The 24,862-nt window shown below is 41.4% G+C and overlaps 1 protein-coding gene across 3 annotated transcripts in view; it reads left to right on the top strand.

The window, feature by feature from the left end:
* The first annotated feature begins 22,477 nt into the window (after positions 1-22,477).
* DNAJC27 (DnaJ heat shock protein family (Hsp40) member C27) overlaps positions 22,478-24,862 on the top strand; it is a 40,564-nt gene continuing 38,179 nt past the window's right edge. For 2 of the 3 annotated variants that reach the window (XM_032653585.1, XM_032653587.1), the window contains exon 1: positions 22,478-22,720. In XM_032653585.1, the coding sequence (XP_032509476.1) occupies positions 22,634-22,720 (87 nt within the window). In that variant the 5' untranslated portion in view covers positions 22,478-22,633. Of the gene's footprint in view, positions 22,721-23,027; positions 23,218-24,862 lie in introns of all 3 variants that reach the window. The other variant, XM_032653586.1, reaches the window with a different exon arrangement.

The following is a 24,862-nucleotide window of genomic DNA, read 5'->3' as shown; positions in this document are numbered from 1 at the left end:
GGGTCTATTTCTGTTTTGTATGTAAGTTCATTTGTGTCATTTTTTTAGATTCCACATATAAGTGATATCATATGATATTTGTCTTTCTCTGTTTGGCTTACTTCACTTAGTATGCTAATCTCTAGGTCCATCCATGTTGCTGCAAATGGCATTATTTCATTCTTTTTTATGACTGAGTAATATTCCACTGTATAAATATACCACATCTTCTTTATCCATTCATCTGTCAATGGACGTTTAAGTGGCTTCCATGTCATGGCTATTGTAAATAGTGCTGCAATGAACATTGGGGTGCATGTATCTTTTCGAAGTATGGTTCTCTCCAGATATATTACCAGGAGTGGGATTGCTGGATCATATGACAGTGAAGAGTCATGTTCTAGACTTCCTGGTACATGAGTAAACACTTCCCTTCCCTCTTGCTTTTAAGTTGACAAAATCCTGACATATATGCAAGATCTGATAGCATGACATTCCATATTTGGTTAGCAGGTAAACTGAGATGGAGAATATGAATTTCACCCCCATTTAGTTCTTTATTGATGTTTGAGAAATTATGTAGAGATGGAACCTTAAGTAGCTTGGAAACGTGGACTTTCATTCTTCTGACCCTTACTACCAAATTCCCTCCCTAAGGAAGAGGCAGAAACCTGGCTCAGAACAAAGAAGAGATATGGGGAAGAGCAGAATTTCTCTCTTCCAACCTGTTTCCATAGTTCCCCCGGTGCCCCAGGAGGTACATCTCTGTCAGGCAGGAAGCCACACCCTTCCAGGCATTCTCAGCATTTGTGTCCCCCTTCATGCAACCAAAGCAGGGGTCCCAGTTCTGCCCTGAACTCTAAGTTGAAGAAGACATGCAAGGGTGCTAACCATAAGTTTCAAAAGAGCAGCTTGGTGAACTTAGGGAAAGGAAGGAAAAAAGACTAAGCTTCCTTGTTGCCTACAAGACTGGATACTGAGAGCACGTTTCCTTCCTCTGAGTCCCCTGATTTATGTAATTCAGGTACCTGGGGATTCCAGAGTGTTACCTCATAGCAACTATTATCAAGTACCAGGAGCACTGATCCCCAGAGGGTGTGGGAGGAGGGGTGAGAACTGAGGCATTGAGCGGAGAGAGGGAAGGTTAAAGGCCCAGGCACAGCTGGGGGTGGCCTTTCCCTCCTCCTGGCGCTTGGCGTGGGGCTTGGTGATATCACAGGCTTAATAATTAGTTTAATATCTGGGCTGTGGGTCACTTTCAGAGGTTTCTCCGGGCTGGCAGGTTGGAGTCTCCAGGCAGCCCAGCCCCTCCTGCATCCCCTGCACAGCCGCTGTCCGCTTCCAGCACCAGTTCTCCTGTTGCCACAACTCCGGGAGGAACTGGGCTGTGCAGAGCCGGCCCTGCAGTCTCCCCAGATGCCCGCAGAGAGCCAGCGCTGCCTGCACACAGCCCTCCACCGCCAGGGAAAACCAAGGAAGGCTGGGCCTGCGTCCCTGACTAATGATCACGCCTTCAAGATGGGATGCAGCCTGTGACTCAAAGGGTGGAGGGACAGCACATCGAAGAAAGAGTGGGAGGGAGGAAAGGGACACGGAGGAAAACACAGATGGGGGGCGGGGGGGAGGAGAAAAAAGCAAAGGAACAAAGGCCTCTGAACTTTGAATCTATAAAGGTGCTCTCCCCCCATGGCTTCTGCAGCTGTTGAAGTACAACATGATGACATGAAATACCTTCACACAACGGCCTAGTAGTCCAGTTTGATGTCACTTTGGAGGGAAGAGGAAAGTAAAGTTATTAAAGGGTGTTACTGTATTTGTAACTACTGTAACTTGCAATACAATCTAATGTATACTGCTTATGCAAATTCGGTGTTATGTAGACTGTGAAATCTTAAGGACAAGAATCATGCTTCTTCTTATTTTTTTTTTTTTTTTTTTTTTGTGGTACGCGGGCCTCCCATTGCTGTGGTCTCTCCCGTTGCGGAGCACAGGCTCCAGACGCGCAGGCTCAGTGGCCATGGCTCATGGGCCCAGCCGCTCTGCGGCATGTGGGATCTTCCCAGACCGGGGCACGAACCCGCATCCCCTGCATCGGTAGGCAGATTCTCAACCACTGTGCCACCAGGGAAGCCCCATGCTTCTTTTTAAGTTAGAAAAGTAATAATATACATCAAAACGGTTTTAGTTTGGTTCCATTCCAAGAATAGAAGTCTGGCCAGGAAGGATATTTAGAGACAAGTTAGGTTCAGTTTTTCCACAGGAAGTTGTTATGTCCTGGGTTATATCATTTGACGTATATCTGATTGCTTATAACAACAAGCTATAAGAGGGGATTTTCTTTGTATGTGCAGTATATATGGACATACTGATGTCTGTGTGTGTGTGTGTGTAGACTATAGTTCTACAGCTATATTTAAAAGTTCATTTAATATTCTAAGGCAGTTGTTTCCATCCTGTAAGACCTAACATTAGCTTTTTATTACAAATATTTGAAACATACCGAAATGAAATTCATAAACAACGTAATCTACATAATCACATAGTTTCCTAAAATTGACGTATACCTGTGATTTTTAAAAGCAATAAAGAAAAGTAATGTATAATAAAGCAAACTCTATTTTAATACATAAATGCTCAGGCGCAGCTAAACCAGACGATGTAGTAAAGCAGGTAGGTGCTTGTGCCTACTTGTAACGAATAAGTTTGCATTTAAAAAAGTAAGATGATGTTCATCTGAATACTGTTGACCTTTCATCTTTGTATTTCATATTTAGAAAGAAAGATTAAACAAATATATTTCTACATATCCATAAAATTACCACAAATCAGACAGACACAAACACAGGCTGATGCAGGCGTGTTGACTCAAATACCACAAGCAACGTTGCCATCAATGATATGATTTTCTGAAACTTTGAGCAACTCTTGGTAAAGTTCCCAACAAAACAAAATGCAATCTTCTCTCAATCTAACTAGCAGTTGCATTTGTGGAGAATTCGGTATATGGTAAAACCACATAAATGTTTTGTGAGTGTTTATGTGTAAAATGGAGTTCACAGCTGGGCTTCGATAAGTATAGAAGGGTTTTTTTCCTGTGTGAATTTCTGGCAGGCATTGGAGAATTGTGTGGGAGACGAGACAGCCCTCCATGTGTGGACTGTCCACACACTGTGGGATGTCCAGCATCTCTGGCCATCCAAGCCACTGGGGCTCCTCAATCATCATGGCAACCAAAATGCACCCACAGGTTTTCAAACACCTCCCAGGGAGACTGTTCTTTTTCAAGGTTGTTTTGGCTGTTCAGGGTTCCTTGAGATTCCATATGAATTTTAGGATAGATTCTTCTACTCCTGTAAAGAATGTCATATGGATTGCATTGAATCTGTAGATTGCTTTGGGTAGTATTGACATCTTAACATTAAGTCTTCCAATCCATGAGCACGGATGTCCTTCCACTTATTTTCCCTGAGCCCTTTTTGAATTTTTAACTATTGGATCAGATTTTCTTTTCTTTGTATCTGGTTTTCTAAAATCTAGGATACTGGTCTATTCCCCCAATCCCCACCATTTCCCTCTATTTTCTCACCACTTCTATATTAGGAATCAGTTCTCTCTCAGTATTTCTTGATAAACTGTTGGCAAGGCAAGTCAAGCGTCAATCAGATGTCCTTTCAGCTGAGTAAAACTTCCAGCAGGGATGCTAATAAAGAGAGTCCAGAATTAAATGAGATATTAACTTGCTGACATAAACTCCGACTCTAAGACTCTAAGATGTCTTTTATTTTTCCCTTAGAACATGAGTCACAAACTTTTCTGATAGTATTTAATAAATATTAGTAAATATTTTAGACTTTGCTGGCCATATAGACTCTGTTGCAACTATGTAACTCAGCCAATATAGCATAAAAGCTGCCGTAGAGCTATGTAAAGAAGTACAAATATATGCTAAGTGAAGAAAAAGCCAGGCAAAAAAGCCTGTACAATGTATGATTTCATTTGAAATGTGCAGAATGGGCAAATCAAATAGAGGCAGAAAGTAGATTAGTGGTTTCTAGGCTCTGGGTGAGAGGGGAGAATGGGGAGTGATAATGAGTATGGGGTTTCTTTTGAGTGTAATGAAAATGTTTTAAAATTAGATAATGGTGCTGCTTGTACAACTCTGAATATAAAAACCACTGAATTATAAACTTTAAAGTGGTGAATCTTATATGAATTATATCTCAATAAAACTATTAAAAAAAAAAAGCCGTAGACAATATGTAGACAAATGGGTGTGGCTGTGTTCCTAGGAAATTTCATTTACAAAAACAGGCCGGATTTGGCCCTTGGGCTATAGTTTGCTGAACCCTGCATTAGAATGTAAGATTCACAGAGTCAGGGCTGTGCCTTGTTTATAATTAATGTCCAGGACCTAGGACAATTCCTGTCAAATAAGTATCTAATAAATGTTTGCTGACTGAATGAATTAAAGGCTCTGTTTGTCCAACGTGGAACTATGCCTTCAGCAAGGATCTTGGTAATATTCTCTCTGGCCGCTGAATAAAGCCATGTCCAGTTCCTTACTTCTGGACTTAGCTTTTCTAAGCCACACGACTGCTTCTATTTTCTATTTCAGTCCTCTTCTAGTTTCTCATCCTCCAAGAATAATGACCCCCATTTGCTCATTTATTGCTCTACTGCCATGTAATAACCTCACCTCTCCTTCAGTTCACTGCCTGTTCCTCTTAGATTGCATCTCCCCTCTTTGCTATCTGCAATTTTTCATTAATTCATTCATTTATTCATTCCACAATAAATATTTGTAAAGTATAAAATACCGTCTGTTACCTATACTCCCCACTGCTTCTAAGAAGGGTGGAGCCTGGTGTCACCCAGAGGTCAGCCTGAGCTCATGCTCCTCCATCTCTGCAGGCGTCACAGTCAAATCAAGAGTCCAGCAACAAAAAGTATTTAAAAGAAATTGCAATCTCTTTTTGCGTCCTTCAAAGACTATTAATAAAGACCTATCCATAACTTATCAGATGTCATATAAATCTCCTTCTCCTTCATTCCTTTTGATCTTCACGTCTCTCTCTCCCCACTCTCAACTCCTTTTCTCTCTCCCTAATTAAACATTTGTGACTCTCCAAAAAGAGTGATACACATCAACTTAGACCATCCTTCTTTCTTTTATATGTACACTCCTATCCCCTGTTGGGGGAGTGCAATTCTTAATGAAGGCCTCTAGAGCTGCTGCCAGATTCTTAACTATTCAGAGCTTCTGCTTGAAATCCTTAGGCTGGAGGAATGGGGAATTTCTCTAGGAGAAGTTCACTGTAACATGCAAGAGAGAATATATTCACTGGGTAAAAATTGCAAGACTGCAGGTTCCCACTAGCTGTTCCTCTTTGCCAAAACTCAATCAAATATGGGACCATCCTCCATCTGCCCAAGTCCCAAACATGGGCAATAAATTAGGGTCTAAAAATGCCAAGGGATGGGTGACCAAGTATTCACAGTGATACAGCTTGTGACACATTGTACCACACTGCAAGCAAATCAGGCTGTGAAGTCTTCAATCTGAGCCCAGACGGCTTGCAGAGCTCTTTGACTGGGGTTGGAGGACCACTGACCTCCATGCGCTGAGACTCACTGGTCAGAGATCTGGCTCAAGGGGCAGAGGCCCAGCTATACCACTTCCTTTGCTGCTCCAGACCGTAACTCCTCCATCTGTTCTCATTTTCTAAGAGCCATCCTGGTTTCTTCTTCTCTTATCCAGCCCTGAATAATTCACCAGTTATGAGAATTCAATAGGACCCTTGCGGTTGTGATATGTTTTTACTACGTATTTTTAGTTCACAATCATTCTTACATCATCTTGATTCAAGTGCCCCGGATCCTTCAGACCTTGTTCAATTGACCCCTGTGAATAGCCCACTTTAGCATGAACACATCAGTGGATCTATTTCCTTCTCTTGCTGGTTATGAATTTGACATTTAAAAAAAATAGTTGTCTTCCATGCATTCTTCTTTTTTTAAATTTATTTTATTTATTTATTTCCCTGCACCGTGCAGCCTGTGGGATCTTAGTTCCCCAACAAGGGATCAAACCCATGCCCCCAGCTTGGAAGCAGGGAGTTTTAACCACTGGACCGCCAGGGAAGTCCCAATGCATTCTTTTTTTTTTTTTTTTTTGCGGTACGCGGGCCTCCCACTGTCGTGGCTTCTCCTGTTGCGGAGCACAGGCTCCGGACGCGCAGGCTCAGCGGCCATGGCTCATGGGCCCAGCCGCTCCGTGGCATGCAGGGTCCTCCCGGACCGGGGCACAAACCCACGTCCCCTGCATCGGCAGGCAGACTCTCAACCACTGCGCCACCAGGAAAACCCCCCCGCCGCCATGCATTCTTTTATTTCATATTTCTCACTTAAAGTTTGCAGATTTGGATTTTATTTTTTTTCCAATGTTTTATAATAAAAAGTTTCAAGTATACAAAAAAAGTTGAAAGAACTTTATAATGAGCACTTATATAGACTCCACCATTAACACTTTTCTTGCCTTATCACATACCTGTCCATCTATCCATCCATCAATCCACCTAGATTGTTCTCATGCACTTCAGATTAAATTGCCTACATCAGTACACAACCCCTTAAGTATTTCAGAGTTCATATCATTAACTAAAGTTCAATATTTGTTCACAGGTTTTCTTTTCTTATGAGGTAAAATTTACATACAGTGAAAGGCACAGATCTTAACTGTACCTTTGCTCAGTTTTGACAAACACAGACATCTATGTATTAAAACTTCTTTCAAAATATTAACATTACATCATCCCAGAAAATTCCCTCATGCCCCTTCCCTGTCAATGCCCATCCCTTCCCCACAGAGTCAATCACTATTCTTTTTTTCCACCATAAATTAGTTTTCTCCTTTTTAGTATGACATACAAATGAAATCATACAGTATTTACTCGTATGTATGGCTTCTTTCACAGGACAAAATATTTTGATTCATCCACACTGTTGCATGTATGAGTAATTTGTCCCTTTTTATTGTTGAGTAGTATTCAGTTAACTGAATATATCATAATTTGTTCATCTATTCTCCTACTGATGGAACCTGGGCTGTTTCCAATTTTTGACTATTTTTAATGATGTTGCTAGGGACATTCTTGTACAAACTTTTTGTGGACACATAATCTCAGTTTCCTTGGACAATTTCCTGGGAGTAGAATTGCTGGGTCCCAGGGTATATGTGTATTTAGATTTATGAAAAACTGTAAGATTTTCCCAAACTCCCACCAACAATGTATGAGAATTCCAGTTGCTCCACGGTGAATTTGACATTTTAATCCCCCGAATTATCCATCCCTTCTGCTGTACTTTCTTTAGAGAGTAAAGAAGCTTCACACCAAAGTAACAGTGTTTTTCTTTTTTACAAATTTATTTATTTTTGACTGCGCTGGGTCTGCGTTGCTGTGCGCGGGGCTTTCTCTAGTTGCAGCGAGCAGGGGCTATTCTTCCTTGAGGTGTGTGGGCTTTGCATTGTGGTGGCTTCTCTTGTTGCAGAGCACGGGCTCTAGGCGCATGGGCTTCAGTAGTTGTGGCGCACAGGCTTAGTTGCTCCGTGGCATGTGAGATCATCCCGGACCAGGGCTCGAACCCATGTCCCCTGCATTGGCAGGTGGATTCTTAACCACTGAGGCACCAGGGAAGTCCCCAACACTGTTTCTTTTTTGATCTCCACGAACACCTTCTCAGGAGGGGACTCTGGAAATTGTCACTTGGTTGGTGGCATTTCTCTGCCTCCAAGGCTTTTCACTCCTTTTCAGTGAGTCGGCATGTGTTGACCATGACTCAAGTACTTTTCTCAGATCCTTGACCTTTGCCCTTTCTATAAATTTCTTGGATTTCTGGCAGCCATTCGCCTGAAGCAGCATTTCCAAAGCCTGCTTGATAGCAAGTGCCACAGCAGGTGTGGATCCCTGGATCTGGTCTCCACAGTGGAGCTGGGCAGAAGCTTTCAACTGTCACAGACCTCCTCTCCCCTTCCAGCAGAAAGCAGGTTACAAATTAGTGCCTGGTTTGCAATTACACAGAGTGGGGAGGGGGTGTTTGGCTTCCTCAGTTTAGTGTGACTATTAATTTTGTTCTCTTTCTGGAGCCAAACAGCCAGTGCTAAGCAATCCATTCTCTTCCTTTTGTAATTCTGATGCCAGTATCTTTTCAGAGGTATTTAATTTTGCAGCTGTATAGCTTGGCTCTGTGCTTCCTCTGCCTCACATTTAGTTGAAAATGTTTTTGATTGGGTTAGAAGGTCTGCCCTGAGACACATTCATTTTCATCTTAATGAGGAGTGTGCTGTCCCTTGCTAGCATTCCTTTTGGCCTCATAAGATGCAGCAAAAAAATAATAATAATAAAAATCCAAATTCTGTTCTTTGGCACTCTTTCATTTGCTGTTTGTTTCTAATATTGCTGCTCCTTATTATTTTCTCTTAAACACTTACTTTTTGAATAGTTAATAGCTATGCATGGTACAAAATACGAAAGGTACAAAAAGTATTCAGGGAAAGGTATTCAGTGGAAAGTCCCCCACTCTTATCTCCCAACCCTCATCCCTCTCCTCAGGGACCCACAATTACCAGTCTCTCTGCATGTTCAAAACCACGAGAATGCACACTTTTTTTTTTTTTTAACATCTTTATTGGAGTATAATTGCTTTACAATGGTGTGTTAGTTTTTGCTTTATAACAAAGTGAATCAGCTATACATATACATATATCCCCATATCTCTTAAACCAAACAAATAAGAAACCCACTCATTGTGGGTGGTGACATTGGTCTGCACCTTGCTGTTTCCTTATCTTTCTCTTTTCCTATCATCACTGATACAGAGCTGCCTCATTCTTTTCACTAGCTGCCTGTGGTTGTACCATAATAGAACCTAAACCCTCCCCGATGGACAAATAGGTTGTTATTGATCTTTTAGTTTTTGTTTTCATGATCAAACCTGTAACCAGATGAAGAGAGGTGAAAACAGCTCTGGTGTACCAGCAACGGTGTCAGGGTTGCCAGTTCATCCTGTAAGGTTTTATCAGGCTGTACGACATTTCCCACACAAATCAGCTGGTGAGAGTTTAATGACGCTTGGCAGGCTTTCTGTCAGATCTTGGATACATGCTCAAGGAGACCGGCTACCTCCTGATGAGGTATTGCAGGCCGACATATGGCCAATTCTGAATACCCATTTCGAGCTTCCCTCTCCCTTCTCTCCTCTCTTTTTCAACGCTATGTATGATAAAATAGGGAAGTAAATGACAGAAACAATAAGGAACATGAGCGTTTGGAAGAAAGAAATTTATATGGGCTGGATAAGAGCAAAAACGAAGATTTTGGAGGTACTATTTGAGGACGGCTGGCCAGGGTCGGTAGAAAGGTGGAATTTGTGAATTAAAAGCAAGAAAAACAGAAAGAGCAAAGAGAGGGGAGGCAATAGCTTAAATTTAGAACATGAGGAGAAGATCAAACAGACTGGAACAAACACTTCATGCCGAGGAGCAGGGGCCAATGAAGTAGGACAGACAAGGTAGAGAATGATTACGGATGATCTGAATATGTAGATGATAAGTTTATATTTCATCTTTTAAAAAAATTTATTTATTTTTTTGGCTGCGTTTGGGTCTTCATTGCTTCACACAGGCTTTCTCTACTTGTGGCGAGCAGGGGCTACTCTTCATTGCGGTGCACAGGCTTCTCATTGTGTTGGCTTCTCTTGTTGCAGAGCACAGGCTCTAGGTTCACGGGCTTCAGTAGCTGTGGTGCGTGGGCTCAGTAGTTGTGGTGCGTAGGTTCAGTAGTTGTGGCTCGCAGGCTCTAAAGCTCAGTAGTTGTGGCGCACGGGCTTAGTTGCTCTGCGGCATATGGGATCTTCCCGGACCAGGGATTGAACCCGTGTCCCCTACATTGGCAGGTGGAGTCTTAACCACTGTGACACCAGGGAAGTCCCCCATATTTCATCTTGGAGGGTCTGATATAAGTCTTGCCGTTTGATAGGGCAGGTTTCCCCAACTTCGTTCAGCCACGTAAAATTTAGAATCACCTTGTCAGGTTCCTTTTGGGATTGTATTTTTAATGGCATTGATTCTGTAGATTAATCTAAGGAGAACTGACATCTTTAAACTTTAATTTTTAAAAAATACTCAGGAAATTTCATTTTAACAAAATCCTACAAATAATTTTTCAACCCAAAGTCAAAGATACCAAGCATGGAAGGAAACAAGACATGAGCAAGGTTCAGCAGAAACAACAGGCGGTAGAAATAGACCAGCAAAGACTTCAGATACAGAACTCTTCGATACAGATTATAATTAAGCTTAGTATATTTAAATAAGTGAAAGAATAGCTTCAAGTATCTGCAGGCAGAATTCTCAAAGTTGGTAGAAATTTGGTTTTACTCACTGCTCTGTGCCCAGGGCCTGGACCACTGACTGGCACATAGTTAAGTACTGAGCGAATATGTGCTGAGGGACTGACTGAATAGCTACCCCCTGGGCCTCCTGCCTGGCCTCTTGTCACATATTTAACTGCCTGTTGGTCTTTACTAGAATGTTCTTTTGTCACCCTCAATTTATATCCAACAAATCCAAAATTTTCAGCATGTTCAAAACAGAGCTCACCAATGCTTACACTGTTTACCCTTAGGCCTCCTTATTTCTATCAGTGACTCAGGCTCTATAACTTGAGGTCACCCCTTCCTGCTCTTTCCCTGTTTCCCTCACACCCAGCAATAGCCGAGAATCTTCTTCTGTCCTTCTTTCATCTCTCCCTTACTCTCCATTCCCATTGACGCTATAGTTTAGGATTTTTTTATTACACCTGGGTGACTACTGGGCTTCTGATTGCTCACCACAGCTACTTCTGTCTATTTTTTATACTATTCCTAAATTAATTTTTTTTTTTTTTTCTTTTGCGGTACACGGGCCTCTCACTGCTGTGGCCTCTCCCGTCGCGGAGCACAGGCTCCGGACGCGCAGGCTCAGTGGCCACGGCTCACGGGCCCAGCCGCTCCGCGGCATGTGGGATCTTCCCGGACCGGGGCACGAACCCGTGTCCCCTGCATCGGCAGGCGGACTCTCAACCACTGCGCCACCAGGGAAGCCCCCTAAATGAATATTTCTAAAATGGTATTCTGTGCATGTTAATCCCTTCTCTAAAATGTCTATCAGTTGCACAGAACAAAAGTTACATGTGCACAGCTTTATCAGAGTATCTATCTTGCTTTTAGTCATCCACTTCTTCAACAAATACTAATTGAATTTCTATTCTATACCAAGCTTTAGAGCTAGGAAATAAGTGAACTACAGAGACGCAGTTCTTGCCTTCAGCAAACTTGCCGTCTAGTGGGGAAGATAGCCACTTAAAACAACAATTACAGTTCAGCGTGACAGACGCTATCATAGAGGAAGTCCACAAGTAGTGTAGAAACCTATGGCAGAGGCAAACTTGGGGTGCGTGGGTAAAAAACAGGTGGTGGAGGAGGCTTCCCAGAGTAAAGGACTTTGTCTCATTTCTCATTATTCCCCTATTGCAACGTTCTGTTGCGTTAGGCATCATTCCTTCTATATCTTATCTTTCCTTCAAGATCTGTGTTAAATTTCTTCCCAGTTCTCACACCCATGATGTTGTTTCCTTCTTGGCTCTGATAATAATACTAACGTGGTACAGAGGGTATGCTAGGTTGAATTTATGTATGTATACATACACGTGTACATGCATACACACATTAGGTTCAATCATACAAAAATCACTGAATATTTAACCATTTTTAATCCACAAAAATGGCAATTCCATATGGTCCAACCATATGACTTGAAAACTTTACCTAGGACTATCCCTGCATAAATCCATTATACAAATTTACAGTTTAGATCAAAGGTAAAAACTTTTATGCAGCCCCACAAACGTTCTCTTATACAGATTCCCATAGGTGTAAATTCTCATGTACATATTTTACATCTGATCACATGTACGCATATAAACACATGCAATGACAAACTCATGCATGAATGTCCTCACATATCATACACCCAAAACACACACACCAACTGACAGATGCACAGGATGCAAACCTACATACGCTGTCTCACGCACATTCACAGAACCAACACATTGGTATACACATAGATTTCCACACATGCACTTGCATGCACACATTTGTATCTAGATGTATCCATAATTAGTCTCAAACTTAGCAAAGCCAGACATATGTGCACCCTTAGGGGCAAATTTCACCCATCCACTTTTTCACCCATCCCGCGGCATGCGGGATCTTAGTTCCCCGACCAGGGATCTAACCTGTGCCCCCTGCAGTGGAAGGGCAGAGTCTTGACCACTAGACCAACAGGGAAGGCCTGCCCAACCACTTTTAATCTATCTTTTTGTAGACCTAGAAAATCAGATAATAAGGTGATATGATGATGCTTAAAACAAGAATTAATAAGTTCTGAGCAAGGACCTGAAGAACTCCGCCCTAGGTAAAGTGCTTTTGCATTAATGCACAGACTCTGGAACATTCACTCTCCCTACTCGAAGGCCTTTTTAGGCTGTGCCCTCAGTAAGGTTCCACTTTAGAGCTGAGGTTACCACATAAAGCTTAAAGCTAGCGAGGTGTTATGTGCCCATCCAGAGAAGGCCTTTTCTATTTCAAGTCCCTGCTAGCCCAACTTTCCTTCTGGGTTGAGTAAAGCAGAAACTAGTCATGGGGAGGGTGAGCTGGACCTAGTTATGCGATGGATTCCCAGGAAGTTATGACAAGCACTGGTCACAGTTGTCACAAGCGGACAGTGGCCTTAGCAGGGAACGGCTGTGGCTTGAGTGGGATCTGAAAATACAGGGGGGAGAAGACGCCTGCCGAGTGTCTGTTCCTTTGTCTCATGTGCTGCTTCCCCACCACACGGTCTCTGTCTGGTTTCCATAGACACCAAGATCCATCACAGGAACAGCACGAGAAACTCTGAGCAGAGAAAAACATCAGGCCGTGTCTGCTTTTTTAGATCTTAAGCCCTCGTGAAAATTCGGTAGGAATTGTTTCTGTGAACTTTTTGTACTGGGGTGTAACATACTACTGACAAGTGCACAAACCATTAGTGTGCTGCTCCGCGAATTTTCACGTGAACACACTTTTGTAACCATACCCGGATCAAGACATAGAACGTGACCAGCACCCAGATACCCGCTTTACACCCCTTTTCATTCACTAAGCCCAAAGGTAACCAGAATCCTGACTCTTAACACCGCTGATTAATTTTATCTGTTTTTGAACTTTGTGTAATTGGAATCATCCAGTGCATACTCTTCTGTGTCTCGCTTCTTTAATTCCACATTACATTTAAGAAAGTCATAGCAGTTGTGTAGCATTATATAGCAAAATATAGTATTCCATCGTAAGAATATACCACAATTTATTTATCCATTCTGCCACTGCGGGACGAAAGCGTTGTTTCCAGTTTTTGACTGATAGTACTGCTATAAATATTCCTATGCAAAGAATATATACCCGATAAAAGATATATATCTAGAACATATAAAGAATTCTTACAAATCAATAAGAAAAAATAAACAACTCAATAAAACATTGTAGGGCTTCCCTGGTGGCGCAGTGGATGAGAGTCCACCTGCCGATGGAGGGGACACGGGTTCGTGCCCCGGTCCGGGAGGATCCCACATGCCACGGAGCGGCTGGGCCCGTGGGCCATGGCCGCTGAGCCTGCGCGTCCGGAGCCCATGCTCCGCAACGGGAGAGAGGCCACTACAGCTAGAGGCCCACGTACCGCAAAAAAAATAAATAAATAAAAAAATAAAACATTGTATGAGATAATTGAACAAGTACTTCATGTAAGAGGAAGTAAACATATGAACATATGAAACATATAAACATATGAAAAGGCACCGAATCTCATCAGGCATAGGCAAATTAAAACGACCATTAGATACTACTACAGGCCTATAAAAGAAGGCTAGAATGAAAAAGACTGACAAAGTTGAGGGCCAACGAGAATTTGGAACAACGGGAGTGCTCGTCCCCTGCTGATGGGAGTGTAAATCGATAAAGCCACATTGGAAAACTGTTTGGTAGCACCTACCAAAGCTGAACACATACGTACCCTTTGACAAAGTGATTCAACCCCATAGAAATGTGAACGTAAGTAATTTTGATGGACTTTCACTGCAAAATGTTAAAGTTGCATTAAGCTGCTAAAAGCCGTGACCAGTCAGTGGCAGACTGATCACTTCACACCTTCTCTCTGTCGTCCATCTTAATCAGCATAGTTCCTACATTTTAACCGTTATCCACAACTTTTTTTAACATCCCTGGTATCTTTACCTGAACTGTTAAAGAGAGCTGGGTAAAAAGCAGAATCCTATGGCATAGCACTAGGGATTTCCTTCTTTCTTTCATGGTATTTCTTGTCATTCCCTTCCCTTTTCCTTCTTCCCTTTTTTCTTTCTTAAACTTGTTGTCAGGCTATTGGATGCCATTCACTGCAACTGGCTATGCAAATGGAAACACTTGTTTGTGCCAAAATCTCTACTCCCTGGTAACCAGACCAGTATGGCTGGAGCACCTGGAGATCCGGGGAAGAGCATGCTAGGCAGAGGGAAACTAAGTACAAAGTCCATGAGCTTCAAACGAACTTGGCATTCCAAGAATGGGAGGACGATGGCATTTGAGCTTTCACTCTAGTAATTCACCTGGTGCCCCAGGATGTCTTCCAAGGGATCTGCACTTTGCTTTGAGTTCAAACTCCTTGGCAGGGTAAATGGCAGTTTTTTAGCTGTATCTATATCACTGATTATCACTTGCCACAAACTCCTTGTTGTCACATTCCGCTTCTTGCTGGCATCCCTGTTTCGTTGGTTTGGCACTTTCAGGATGGCTCAATCCCACGGCTGATCCCATGGCTCAATCCCACGGCTGGCAAACGGCTGTGGCTGTAGATGGGGGTCGGGGGCCTCAGTTCCTCTCTGCGTGGGCCTCTCCACGAACTGCTGGGACTTCTGCATAGTTAGAATTTCCAAAGTGAGCGTTCCAAGAGAACGAGGAGGAAATCACACTTTTTTGTTTTTGTTTTTGTTTTTGTTTTTGTTTTTGTGGTACGCGGGCCTCTCACAGCTGTGGCCTCTCCCGTTGCGGAGCGCAGGCTCCGGACGCACAGGCTCAGCGGCCATGGCTCACGGGCCCAGCCGCTCCGCGGCATGTGGGATCTTCCCAGACGGGGGAACAACCTGCGTCGCCTGCATCGGCAGGCGGACTCTCAACCACTGCGCCACCAGGGAAGCCCGGAAATCACACTTTTTATTATCTAGTTTTGAAAGTGTCATAACAGCACTTACACACAGTCATAAGGCCACCCAGATTCAAGTGAGAGAAGACATAGACCTCCCCCCGACAACACCTCTCAAGGGGAGGAATGGCGGTCCCATTATAAGAATATCATAAGGGAACCTTGAAGACACTATGCTAAGTGAAATAAGTCAGTCACAAAAGGACAAATACTGTGTGATTCCACTCATATTAGGTGCTGAGAGTAGTCAAATTCACAGAGACAGAAGTAGAATAGTGGTTGCCAGGAGCTAGCGGGAGGGAAGAGGGGAAATCAATGTTTAATGGGCACAGAATTTCAGTTTGGGAAGATGAAAAGATCTGGAGATGGATGGCAGTAATGGCTACACAGCAATGTGAATGTACTGAACAGTACACTTAAAAATGATTAAGATGGTAAATTTCATAAAGAAAAAACCATATCAGATGGAAGATATTGCTTCACCCATTCAGTCCTTGGGATGATAACAGGATGAGTGTGTAGATGGCTGTATGGCAGCACGATATTCATGCCCTTTGAGGCTGTAGTGCTCGCTCAGAACTAAAATCCTGTACACTAACATGTAAGACAGAAAGGGCTAATCAGAGTCAGTATCTTCCAAGGTCCTTGTATTGCTCAGGAGAAACTCATCCTATGCCAGTTGCTTCTCCAAGCTTTTCACTCCCCTCCATCATCTGCCTGATTATTATTGCTCTTCAGAATCCCCAGGTAGTTGTTCTGCATTTTTTTTTTTTCAGTTTATAGTTAGTAGTGGAAGACTTCATCTGCAGGGACTTTCACTGCCAAACTGGAAAGAGAGCCTCTCAAGAAACTGAATCTGTAGATAAAAACTATTCAGTGTGTATATTAGTTTTCTGTCGCAGTATAACAACAGCTTCAAACAACAGACATTTAATATCTCACAGTTCTGTAGGTCAGAAGTCCCAGCACAGGGTAGCTGGTTCTCTGGATCAGAAATCTCACAAGGCTGCAATCAAGGTATCAGTTAGCCGTGTTCTCATCTGTAGCTCAGGAGTTCCTGCCAGTCTTATGCAGGCTTTTGGCAGAATTCATTTTCTTGAGGTTGTAGGATTGAGGTGTCCATTGTCTTGCTAGCTGTTGGCTGGGAGTTGCTCTCAGCTCTGAGAGTCCACCAAGGTCCTTGCTATGTGGCCCCTTCCATCTTCAAAGCCAGCAATGGAGAACCTCCCTCACGTTGAATCTCTCTCACACTCTGAATATCTCTTGCCAGAAAAAGTCCTGTCCCATTTAAGAACTTACCTTAGGAATCCTAGGTCTGGCCCAGGGAGGATAATCTCCCTATCTTAAAAACAATTGATTTGGGACCTTGATTATATCTGCAAAATCCCTTCATGGCAACATTCAGATTAGTGTTTAATTAATGAACTGGGAGAAGACATATGGACACTAGTAGCCATGAACCTTGGAGGCCATCCTGGAATTCTGCTTTTCATGGTGTGCCCTGGTATTGTGGGCATGTTTGTAATTAAGAGCTTTGCTGTCTAAAGATACATACAAAGATAAGTATTGCTATACATGTTTGCCTCAAAATACTCTGGGGAAGGAGGTGGGTATAGATGAAATAGGATTGGCCACAGGTTGCTGTTGCTGAAGCTGGGAAATGAGTACACAGAGCACTGATTGCATTATTCTCTCTACTATTGCAAAGGCATACATTTTGTCACAAATTATTCCAGAGAATAGAAAATGAAACAAAACTTCCAAATTTTTTTTTTTTTTTTTTTTTTTTTTTTTATTCGTTACGCGGGCCTCTCACTGTTGTGGCCTCTCCCGTTGCGGAGGACAGGCTCCGGACGCGCAGGCCCAGCGGCCATGGCTCACGGGCCCAGCCGCTCCGCGGCATGCGGGATCTTCCCAGACCGGGGCACGAACCCGTGTCCCCTGCATCGGCAGGCGGACTCCCAACCACTGCGCCACCAGGGAAGCCCCCAAATTTTTTTAATGAAGAAAGTATAACATTAATATTTAAACCAGGTAAAGTTCTCACAAAACTACTTAATTTATTGTTGTATTAACAAATATTACTTAATTCCGATATTACTTAAGAGCACTGATGCAAAAATTCTCAAAATTTTACCTTACAGAATTTGGCAATGTATAACAAAAGTAAACATGCATTTACCTTTGACCCAGTAATTCCAGTTTTTAAGAAATTTACCCTGAAGACACACTGACAACAATATGAAAATACATAAATGCTCATAAATATATTTGATTGAAAAAACCATGGCATATCCACACAACGGAGTACTGTACTATGTAGCTGTAAAAAACAAACGAGTATGACTTTTGTGAGCTAATCTGGGGTGCTTTCCAGGATATATTGTTAAGTGAAAAAAGCAAAGTTCAAAAGAACACACACATACGCACACAGAGTTACCTTTTGTGCAATAAATAAGGAGAAATAAGAAAATATATACTTAACTGCTTATTTTTTGTAAAAAGAAACACAGGAAGGAATAAACTAGAGTCTAATATGATTGGTTGCCCACAGGAGGTAGGTGAGAAGCAGTGAAGAGAATTGGGGTAAAGGGTGAAAGTGATACTTATGCAAGTATACCAATTTGTATCATTCTACTTTCGAAACTATGTTAATGTTTTACATACTCAAAAAACTTAATAAAGTCAAAAGCAATGAAGGGGAAAAAACTAAAATAAAGTACAAACATTAACAAATGAACTTAATTGTAATTTTTTTTTTTTTGGCCATACTGCACAGCATGCGGGATCTTAGTTCCGCCACCAGGTATCAAACCTGTGCCCCCTGCAGTGGAAGCTGGGAGTCTTAACCACTGGACCACCAGGGAAGTCCCTTAATTGTATTTCAAATGAAAATCATAATGACACCAAAGAGGAGAAAAAAGGATTAACCCAAGTAACTTTTGAACATAATACTTAGACTATATGAAAGTATATGACAAACTATATTTGTCAGTTTAAGACAAAAGTAGCGATAAGCAAATATTGAACTGTTTCTCCAAGTGTTTCTGGTTTTTGACATGGTATGGGTTAGCAATTCTGAAACTACTTCCTCTGCATTGTAGGATTGAGAAAATGAGTAAATATATTGAAGATGAGAGCCAGGTTTCCTATTGTTGAAGAAAGGAGTAATAAATATTGAAAGGGGGAAGACTAGAACAAATCCTGCTGTGCTAAAATGGATTGGGGATATCAGTATGAACTATAATTTAGTATATGGATTTATTACCCACATATTATGCATCGATGCATGTATGTATGTATATGTTTTTTTTTTTTTTTTTGGTTCAGTCAACCGAAAGGGCCCAAAGCAAAGACACCCTAGTATCAATAAGCATGTGTAGCACCCAGATCTTGGTTTCTAAATACCATTCTCCACTAAAAGAACCTAGGGAACCAGAGCTAATTATTGTGCCAGAAAGCAAGGAAGTGCTAAAAAAAATGGTGGAAACATATCAAAAAAATATAAGAGCCAACTTGAGCATTAAAATAAATAATAATAATAGCAGAATATTCATGGAGTAAAATAAGAATAAATGAGTCCATCCTGATAAACATTAATAAATGAATGAATGAGAAAGGAAAGCTCTCCCTTATGGTAGACTACCAACTAATAAATATAAGCCAAAAGGTGGAGCTGGAAAATTATCATTTTGCACCCATCATAGTAATATCTCTTCAGCCATGAATCATCACAAAAATTTGTGGGTGAAAGTTCAATGAAGAAAGGATAGTTATATAATCTCAAAGTATCCCCTTACAAATTACTTACTGCAAAGGAAAAAAGTCACTTTACTGTGAATTACCTAGTGAACACTACCTTACACCTTAACCAACTAACTAAAGTTTATATCATTAGTAAGTGGAATATATTGACATTACCAATCTTCTGATATGATGTCCTTAAAAGGACACAATGTCGTTCCTGTGGTATTTCCACTAAACATAACTGAATCTAATCAGTTATGTTAGATTACATACAGATTGAGGGGTATCCTAAAAATAACTTCAGATAAAAAAGGACAAAAGATGTTTATGACAACTAAATGATGCTGGACTAGGCTCCAGACCAGGGGTAAAGAACATAGCTATAGAGAATACTATTAGAATAAATGGTGAAATTTGAATAAGGATTGTGAGTTAGATCAAAGTTTCCCAAATGTTCTTGGTTCAAGGTGCCCTTAGTGTCTCGATAATTTTTTCATGGGGTTCCAGAGCCAAAAAAAAAATCTAGTTCCAAACAACTTATTATATATTTATGCCCTAAAAATTTAGTTGCCATTTGCAAAACTAATACAGATAAATTGAAAGAAAAATATTTTTATTTCATTCTTAAATAACCACAATTACTTACTAATGGGATTTATGCAGCTACTGTGCACTGCACAACTTCTCAAACCTTGGAATCAGATTGGCCACGACCACACTTATTTCCTGCTCTACATTGATTTTTGCTCTGTACTTTTTATCACAAACACCAGAAAACCCAGCTTCCCAAATATATGACATAGCCAAGGAATATGGCGCCATCTATTGTTAAAATTGTACATAACCTCGAGTGAGTAGTTTTGCATAGTTTTTCTTGCCTTGAGAATTTAGAATTAAAATATCCCAGATATCCCCTATGAATTCACTGTGGTGCTGTGGCGCACCCAGTGCACAGTCTGAGAACCACAGGATTAGATAATAGTGTTGTATCAATGTTACATTTCCTCATTTTGATAAATATACTGTTGCTATGTAAGAGAATGTCCTTGTTCTTAGGAAATGAACACTGGAGTATTTATGAATAAAGAAAGATGTCTGCAAATTACTCTCAAATGACTTAGAAGAAAATGTGTGTATATTTGTGTATACATAGATAGTTAGCACAAATTATATAGTAAATGAGCAAAATATTAACAATGAATCTGGGTAAGTGGTATAAAAGGTTTTCTTTCCCCCTACTATTCTTGAAATTTTTGAAATTATTTCAAAATAAAGATTTCTAAAAGATGAAATACAATACTATATTTCGAGGTGTATATACATATGTAGTAAAACAACTTTTAAATGGGTGGAAATTAAAAGCACCAACTCAAATAGTTGCGATGCTTTGTAGAGTGGGAAGAGGGATGTACATTTGGGGAAGAATACACACAATATTGCTGATGTTTTATTTGTTAAGGTTAAGTGGTGGATACACAGATATTCATCACATTATTCTTAATATCTTTAAGTATGTCCAACATATTTCATAATTTATTTTAAATAATACATATCTAGAATCTTTCTTAATACATAAAAATTAAAAAACACGAGTAAATGAAAGCACATGGCTGTTGTTTATTGGGGATTACCATGTATTTCATGTACATTATCTTCTGTAACCCTTTCCACCACTCCATGCCCATGTCATGCCAACTTAATGTATAATAGGGCTGACTCCAGAGCTCACATTCCTAACCCCCATACCATATCTTCCAGCTCCATACACAGCTAATTCATGCTTCTCTTTCTTCTTTTTACCTTAGACTGGGAGAGAAAGCTAACTAACTTTCTAGCTTTTTCAATTTCAAACTAACTTAACACACCTAGTAAACAATATGGCTGTACATATTCAAACCTTGAAAACATCAGTATGAAAAAACGGTAATAAATTTTAATCTTCAGCACATTTTACTGCTCTTATGCTCAATAGTATTATACCTAACCAGTCTTTAATAGTTGAAGATCTGACATTTTGCAATTACTCTTCTATAATACCAGTTCTATTACCGGGTCAGAGCTGAACTATCAAAGAAACAGACGTTTATTGATTTATCAAATCATACTGAGAGATTAACATCTGGAAAATCAGTATAAATCCAATTCTTTTAAGCTTTAAACTATCAAAATGCTAACTAGGACTTATATTTCATATTTGTAAAGAATTTTAGAAGCTTCATTGAACTAAGTTATATTGTTGATTATGAAAACAATCCAAAATAAGCTATTTTCTTACAAAGCATTTACTGTTTTAAAATTAAATTTTAAAATTAAAATGCTTGAAAGTCTAATTTAAAATAACTGTTACAAAATTTTGAACCTCTAGTCACTATCTTCCTGCAATGTATTAATGATGCTTAAAGCTATGTGAGAACAGAAGCAATGCTGCCTTTGCCCTCGTAATTTACCGGGAAATTGGCAGCCATTCTTTTTCAGGGTACTAAATAATCATTTGTCAAGTTCTATTTATCTTCTGTAACTACAGATATCGACTCAAAAAACTACAGTTCCTCTCAGACTGATTTCTATTCTAGCAGATGCTTTTCTTCTCATCGCTTGCAATCAGAATAGAGTGGTTATCTTAGAATTCATTATTATTCTACTGTTATATTATCAGCTAAAGGAAAGGTGAGAACAGAAGATGGGGTTAAATTTACATGAGTAGCAGCGAAAGGAGGTAAACAGAGCACACAGCTACAACCACACACACCTTGATAGAACTAAAAGAGTGTAAGAAACGTGTAGTCTGAGCTTTCCGCCTGCAGATGAGAACTATGTAATATAAGATCACGGACTAAACTAAAACCTGTCTTGACTCCAAATGGACAACCTTTTTTTTTTTTTAATGATAGGTACAAGATTCAGATCTTGCCTAATGGCCCTCTTCCAGAACCAAAGCCCGACTTCCCCACTTCCCTGGTTCCAGTTCTCAGGAGAAAGTCCTCTCAGGAAGCCCGAAGGGAAACATCATATTGGAAGAGGGGTCAGTGAATCGGCCCATGGGTACTGAAGCATACACAAAAAGTACCCCAAAACGGACCGTGGTCTACTTCGAATATTTAGCGCCACTGGCCCTTGAACTAACCCATAATTCCAGCTACTTCCAGTCCGAGGATCTGCCCTGAATAGCCTATAAATTTCTACCACTCTGCTGCGAACCTAACAAATGTCTATGTCCTGTCGCCCCCTGAACACAAGGGAGTGCCCTCCCGGCAGAGTACTCTCAGCAACCTGCCGAAGCCACCTTCCTGCCGAGGGACGCAGCCTGGAGTAAATCCCGCGACCCCAGAGAACAGGCTCCGGAGCCTGGCGATGACGTCATGCTGTCCCTTTCTAGCATCGCGAGACTCTCTCCTCCCTCACCCTGTTCCCTAAGCTCCCAGCTGCCCGCGCCCGCTGCCAGACAGAGGCAGGCATGGCAAGCCGCGGATCCGGGGTGGTGACGAGAGTAGCAGTTCCGCCATTGGTCGAGGAAGCCTGAGGGACGGGCCAGCGTGGGGAGCAAGGAGAGACCAAGGCGGTGGCCCCGAGAGAGCCAGAGCAATGGAGGCCAACATACCGAAGCGGAAGGAGCCTGGCAAGTCCCTGCGTATCAAAGTCATCTCCATGGGCAACGCTGAAGTGGGAAAAGTGAGTACCGCGCTGGGAGGGGCGGGACCACAGCGCAGCGGAGCGACGTGGCGATTGGCTGGGAAGGCGGCCACTCAACAGCTTGGGACCCAGCCTCCTTCCCGCCCCTGAGCAGGCCTGGGTGTCCTGGGGGATGCGGCTCGGCGGGGAAAACTCTCCTATCCTTTTTGACCTTTGGGTTGCCCACTTCCGACACCTAAGAAGGTTTTCTAGTGGCTTCTAACCCTTGAATGTATCCCAAAGAGAGTAAGGAGGCCTGGGTCCTTATGTCAGATCGTTTTGCCTGGATACCATATTTGCGTTCTAGGTGACCCGTCCAGGACTCAGAGGTGGAGAAAAAAAGTTTAGTTACCCCCAGCAGAGCTGGGGAGCCGAAGGGAACTTACTGGGCCGTGTGTGAGGATGGGGATTTGTAAAATTTACTCCGCAGACGTGGAGACCAGAATCTACATTTCATTTGTAAGAGAGCATAACTGATGCTGAAGGTGTTTCACAGGGTACGTGCAATGGATGTCAAGGAACCTGCGTTATTTTGTTTTGTTCGTTTGTTTTGTTTTTATTTCTGGTAGCGTCACCACATCCATTATCTCACAGAAGTCTTAGTTCCACTGCCTTTTTCTGTGCTGCTTCTACTGGCTGTCAGCTCTAAGCTCTCCCATAGTATGGGGGGAGGGAGGGCGAGAGGTGAATGGAGGTCTTTCTCCACATGAATTCTGAGACTGCCTCTTCTTCACCCAAATTGTCTCTCCTTCAGGGTAAATGGAAGCTGTTGGTTAAGAACCTTCCGAGGTCATCAAATCAGTGACTGAGACAGAATTAGAACCTGGGTGTTCACATTCATTGCAGTGCTCTCTTTCCATCATTATTTGCTGTCAAAATCAACTCCCAGTAGGATCTACATGCCAAAAAAGCTGTTAATGGGAGTGTTTATGCCAGTGTCCTGCACATAGTTGATGCTCAGTAAATGTTTATTAGTGTCTTCTCTTTCCATTTAGTATTATCTTGTACTGTTTATGTATCTTTGTGTATGTGGGTATTAACATAGCTGAAAGTCTACAATTATTGAATGTCAGTTATGTGCGAGGCATTGAAAAGAAAAAAATAAAACCTCTAGAAGGTTATGTACTAAACTGGCTAGGTGAGTATACTCACTTTTAAAATTTTACTATGCTTAATGGTGCAATGTTAGAAATAGCTTAAAATGCCCAGTGTGTCACCACATTTATGTAATATGGTTCTAGATTTATTAGCCCATGCAATTAGACAAGGGAAAGAAATAACATACAAAATGCTGGAAAGGAGAAAGCAAAATTATCAGTATTTGTTAATGATATGATGTTTATCTGGAAACCCAAAGAGAATTAACTGAAACGCTATTAGAAAAGACAAAATTAATATACAAAACTTTACAGCTTTACTATATCAAATTATAACTGTTTGGACTATATAATTGAAAAACTTTTTTTTTTTTTTTTGCGGTACGCGGGCCTCTCACTGTTGTGGCCTCTCCCGTTGCAGAGCACAGGCTGCGGACGCGCAGGTTCAGCGGCCATGGCTCACGGGCCCAGCCGCTCTGTGGCACATGGGATCTTCCTGGACCAGGGCACGAACCCGTGTCCCCTGCATCGGCAGGCAGACTACCAACCACTGCACCACCAGGGAAGCCCTGAAAAACTATTTTAATTTACAGTAACAACCAAAATAAAGGGCCTAGGTTTAAACTTACGAAGAAATAGGGAGCACCTAGGACCTATATGAAAAACATTTCTACAAAGGGACACAAAATTACTTAGACAGATGGAAAGATATACTTTCTTCTTAATTAGGATCACTCAATATTTCAGAGATGTCAGTTCTTTAAAATAATCTACAAATGTGATTCAGTTCCAGTTAAAACAGCAATACTTTTTTTTTTTCTTCAGAACATAGTAAAAGGTACTAAAGTCCTTATGAAAAATTAAATGTGAGAATCAGCAAGAAAATTATGGAAAAGAAACGAGAGGAGACTAACACTACCAGATATTAAAACATATTTTAAAGTTACAGTCTTTTCCTATTGATACTGGAGAGGAAATATAGGGACATCAGTGGAACAGAATGGAGTCCAGAAATGAACCCAAACATATAAGGAAATTCAGTTTA

Source organism: Phocoena sinus, chromosome 13, assembly GCF_008692025.1.
Source record: "Phocoena sinus isolate mPhoSin1 chromosome 13, mPhoSin1.pri, whole genome shotgun sequence".
Taxonomy (NCBI): Eukaryota; Metazoa; Chordata; class Mammalia; order Artiodactyla; family Phocoenidae; genus Phocoena; species Phocoena sinus.
This window is presented reverse-complemented; position numbering and strand designations above follow the sequence as displayed.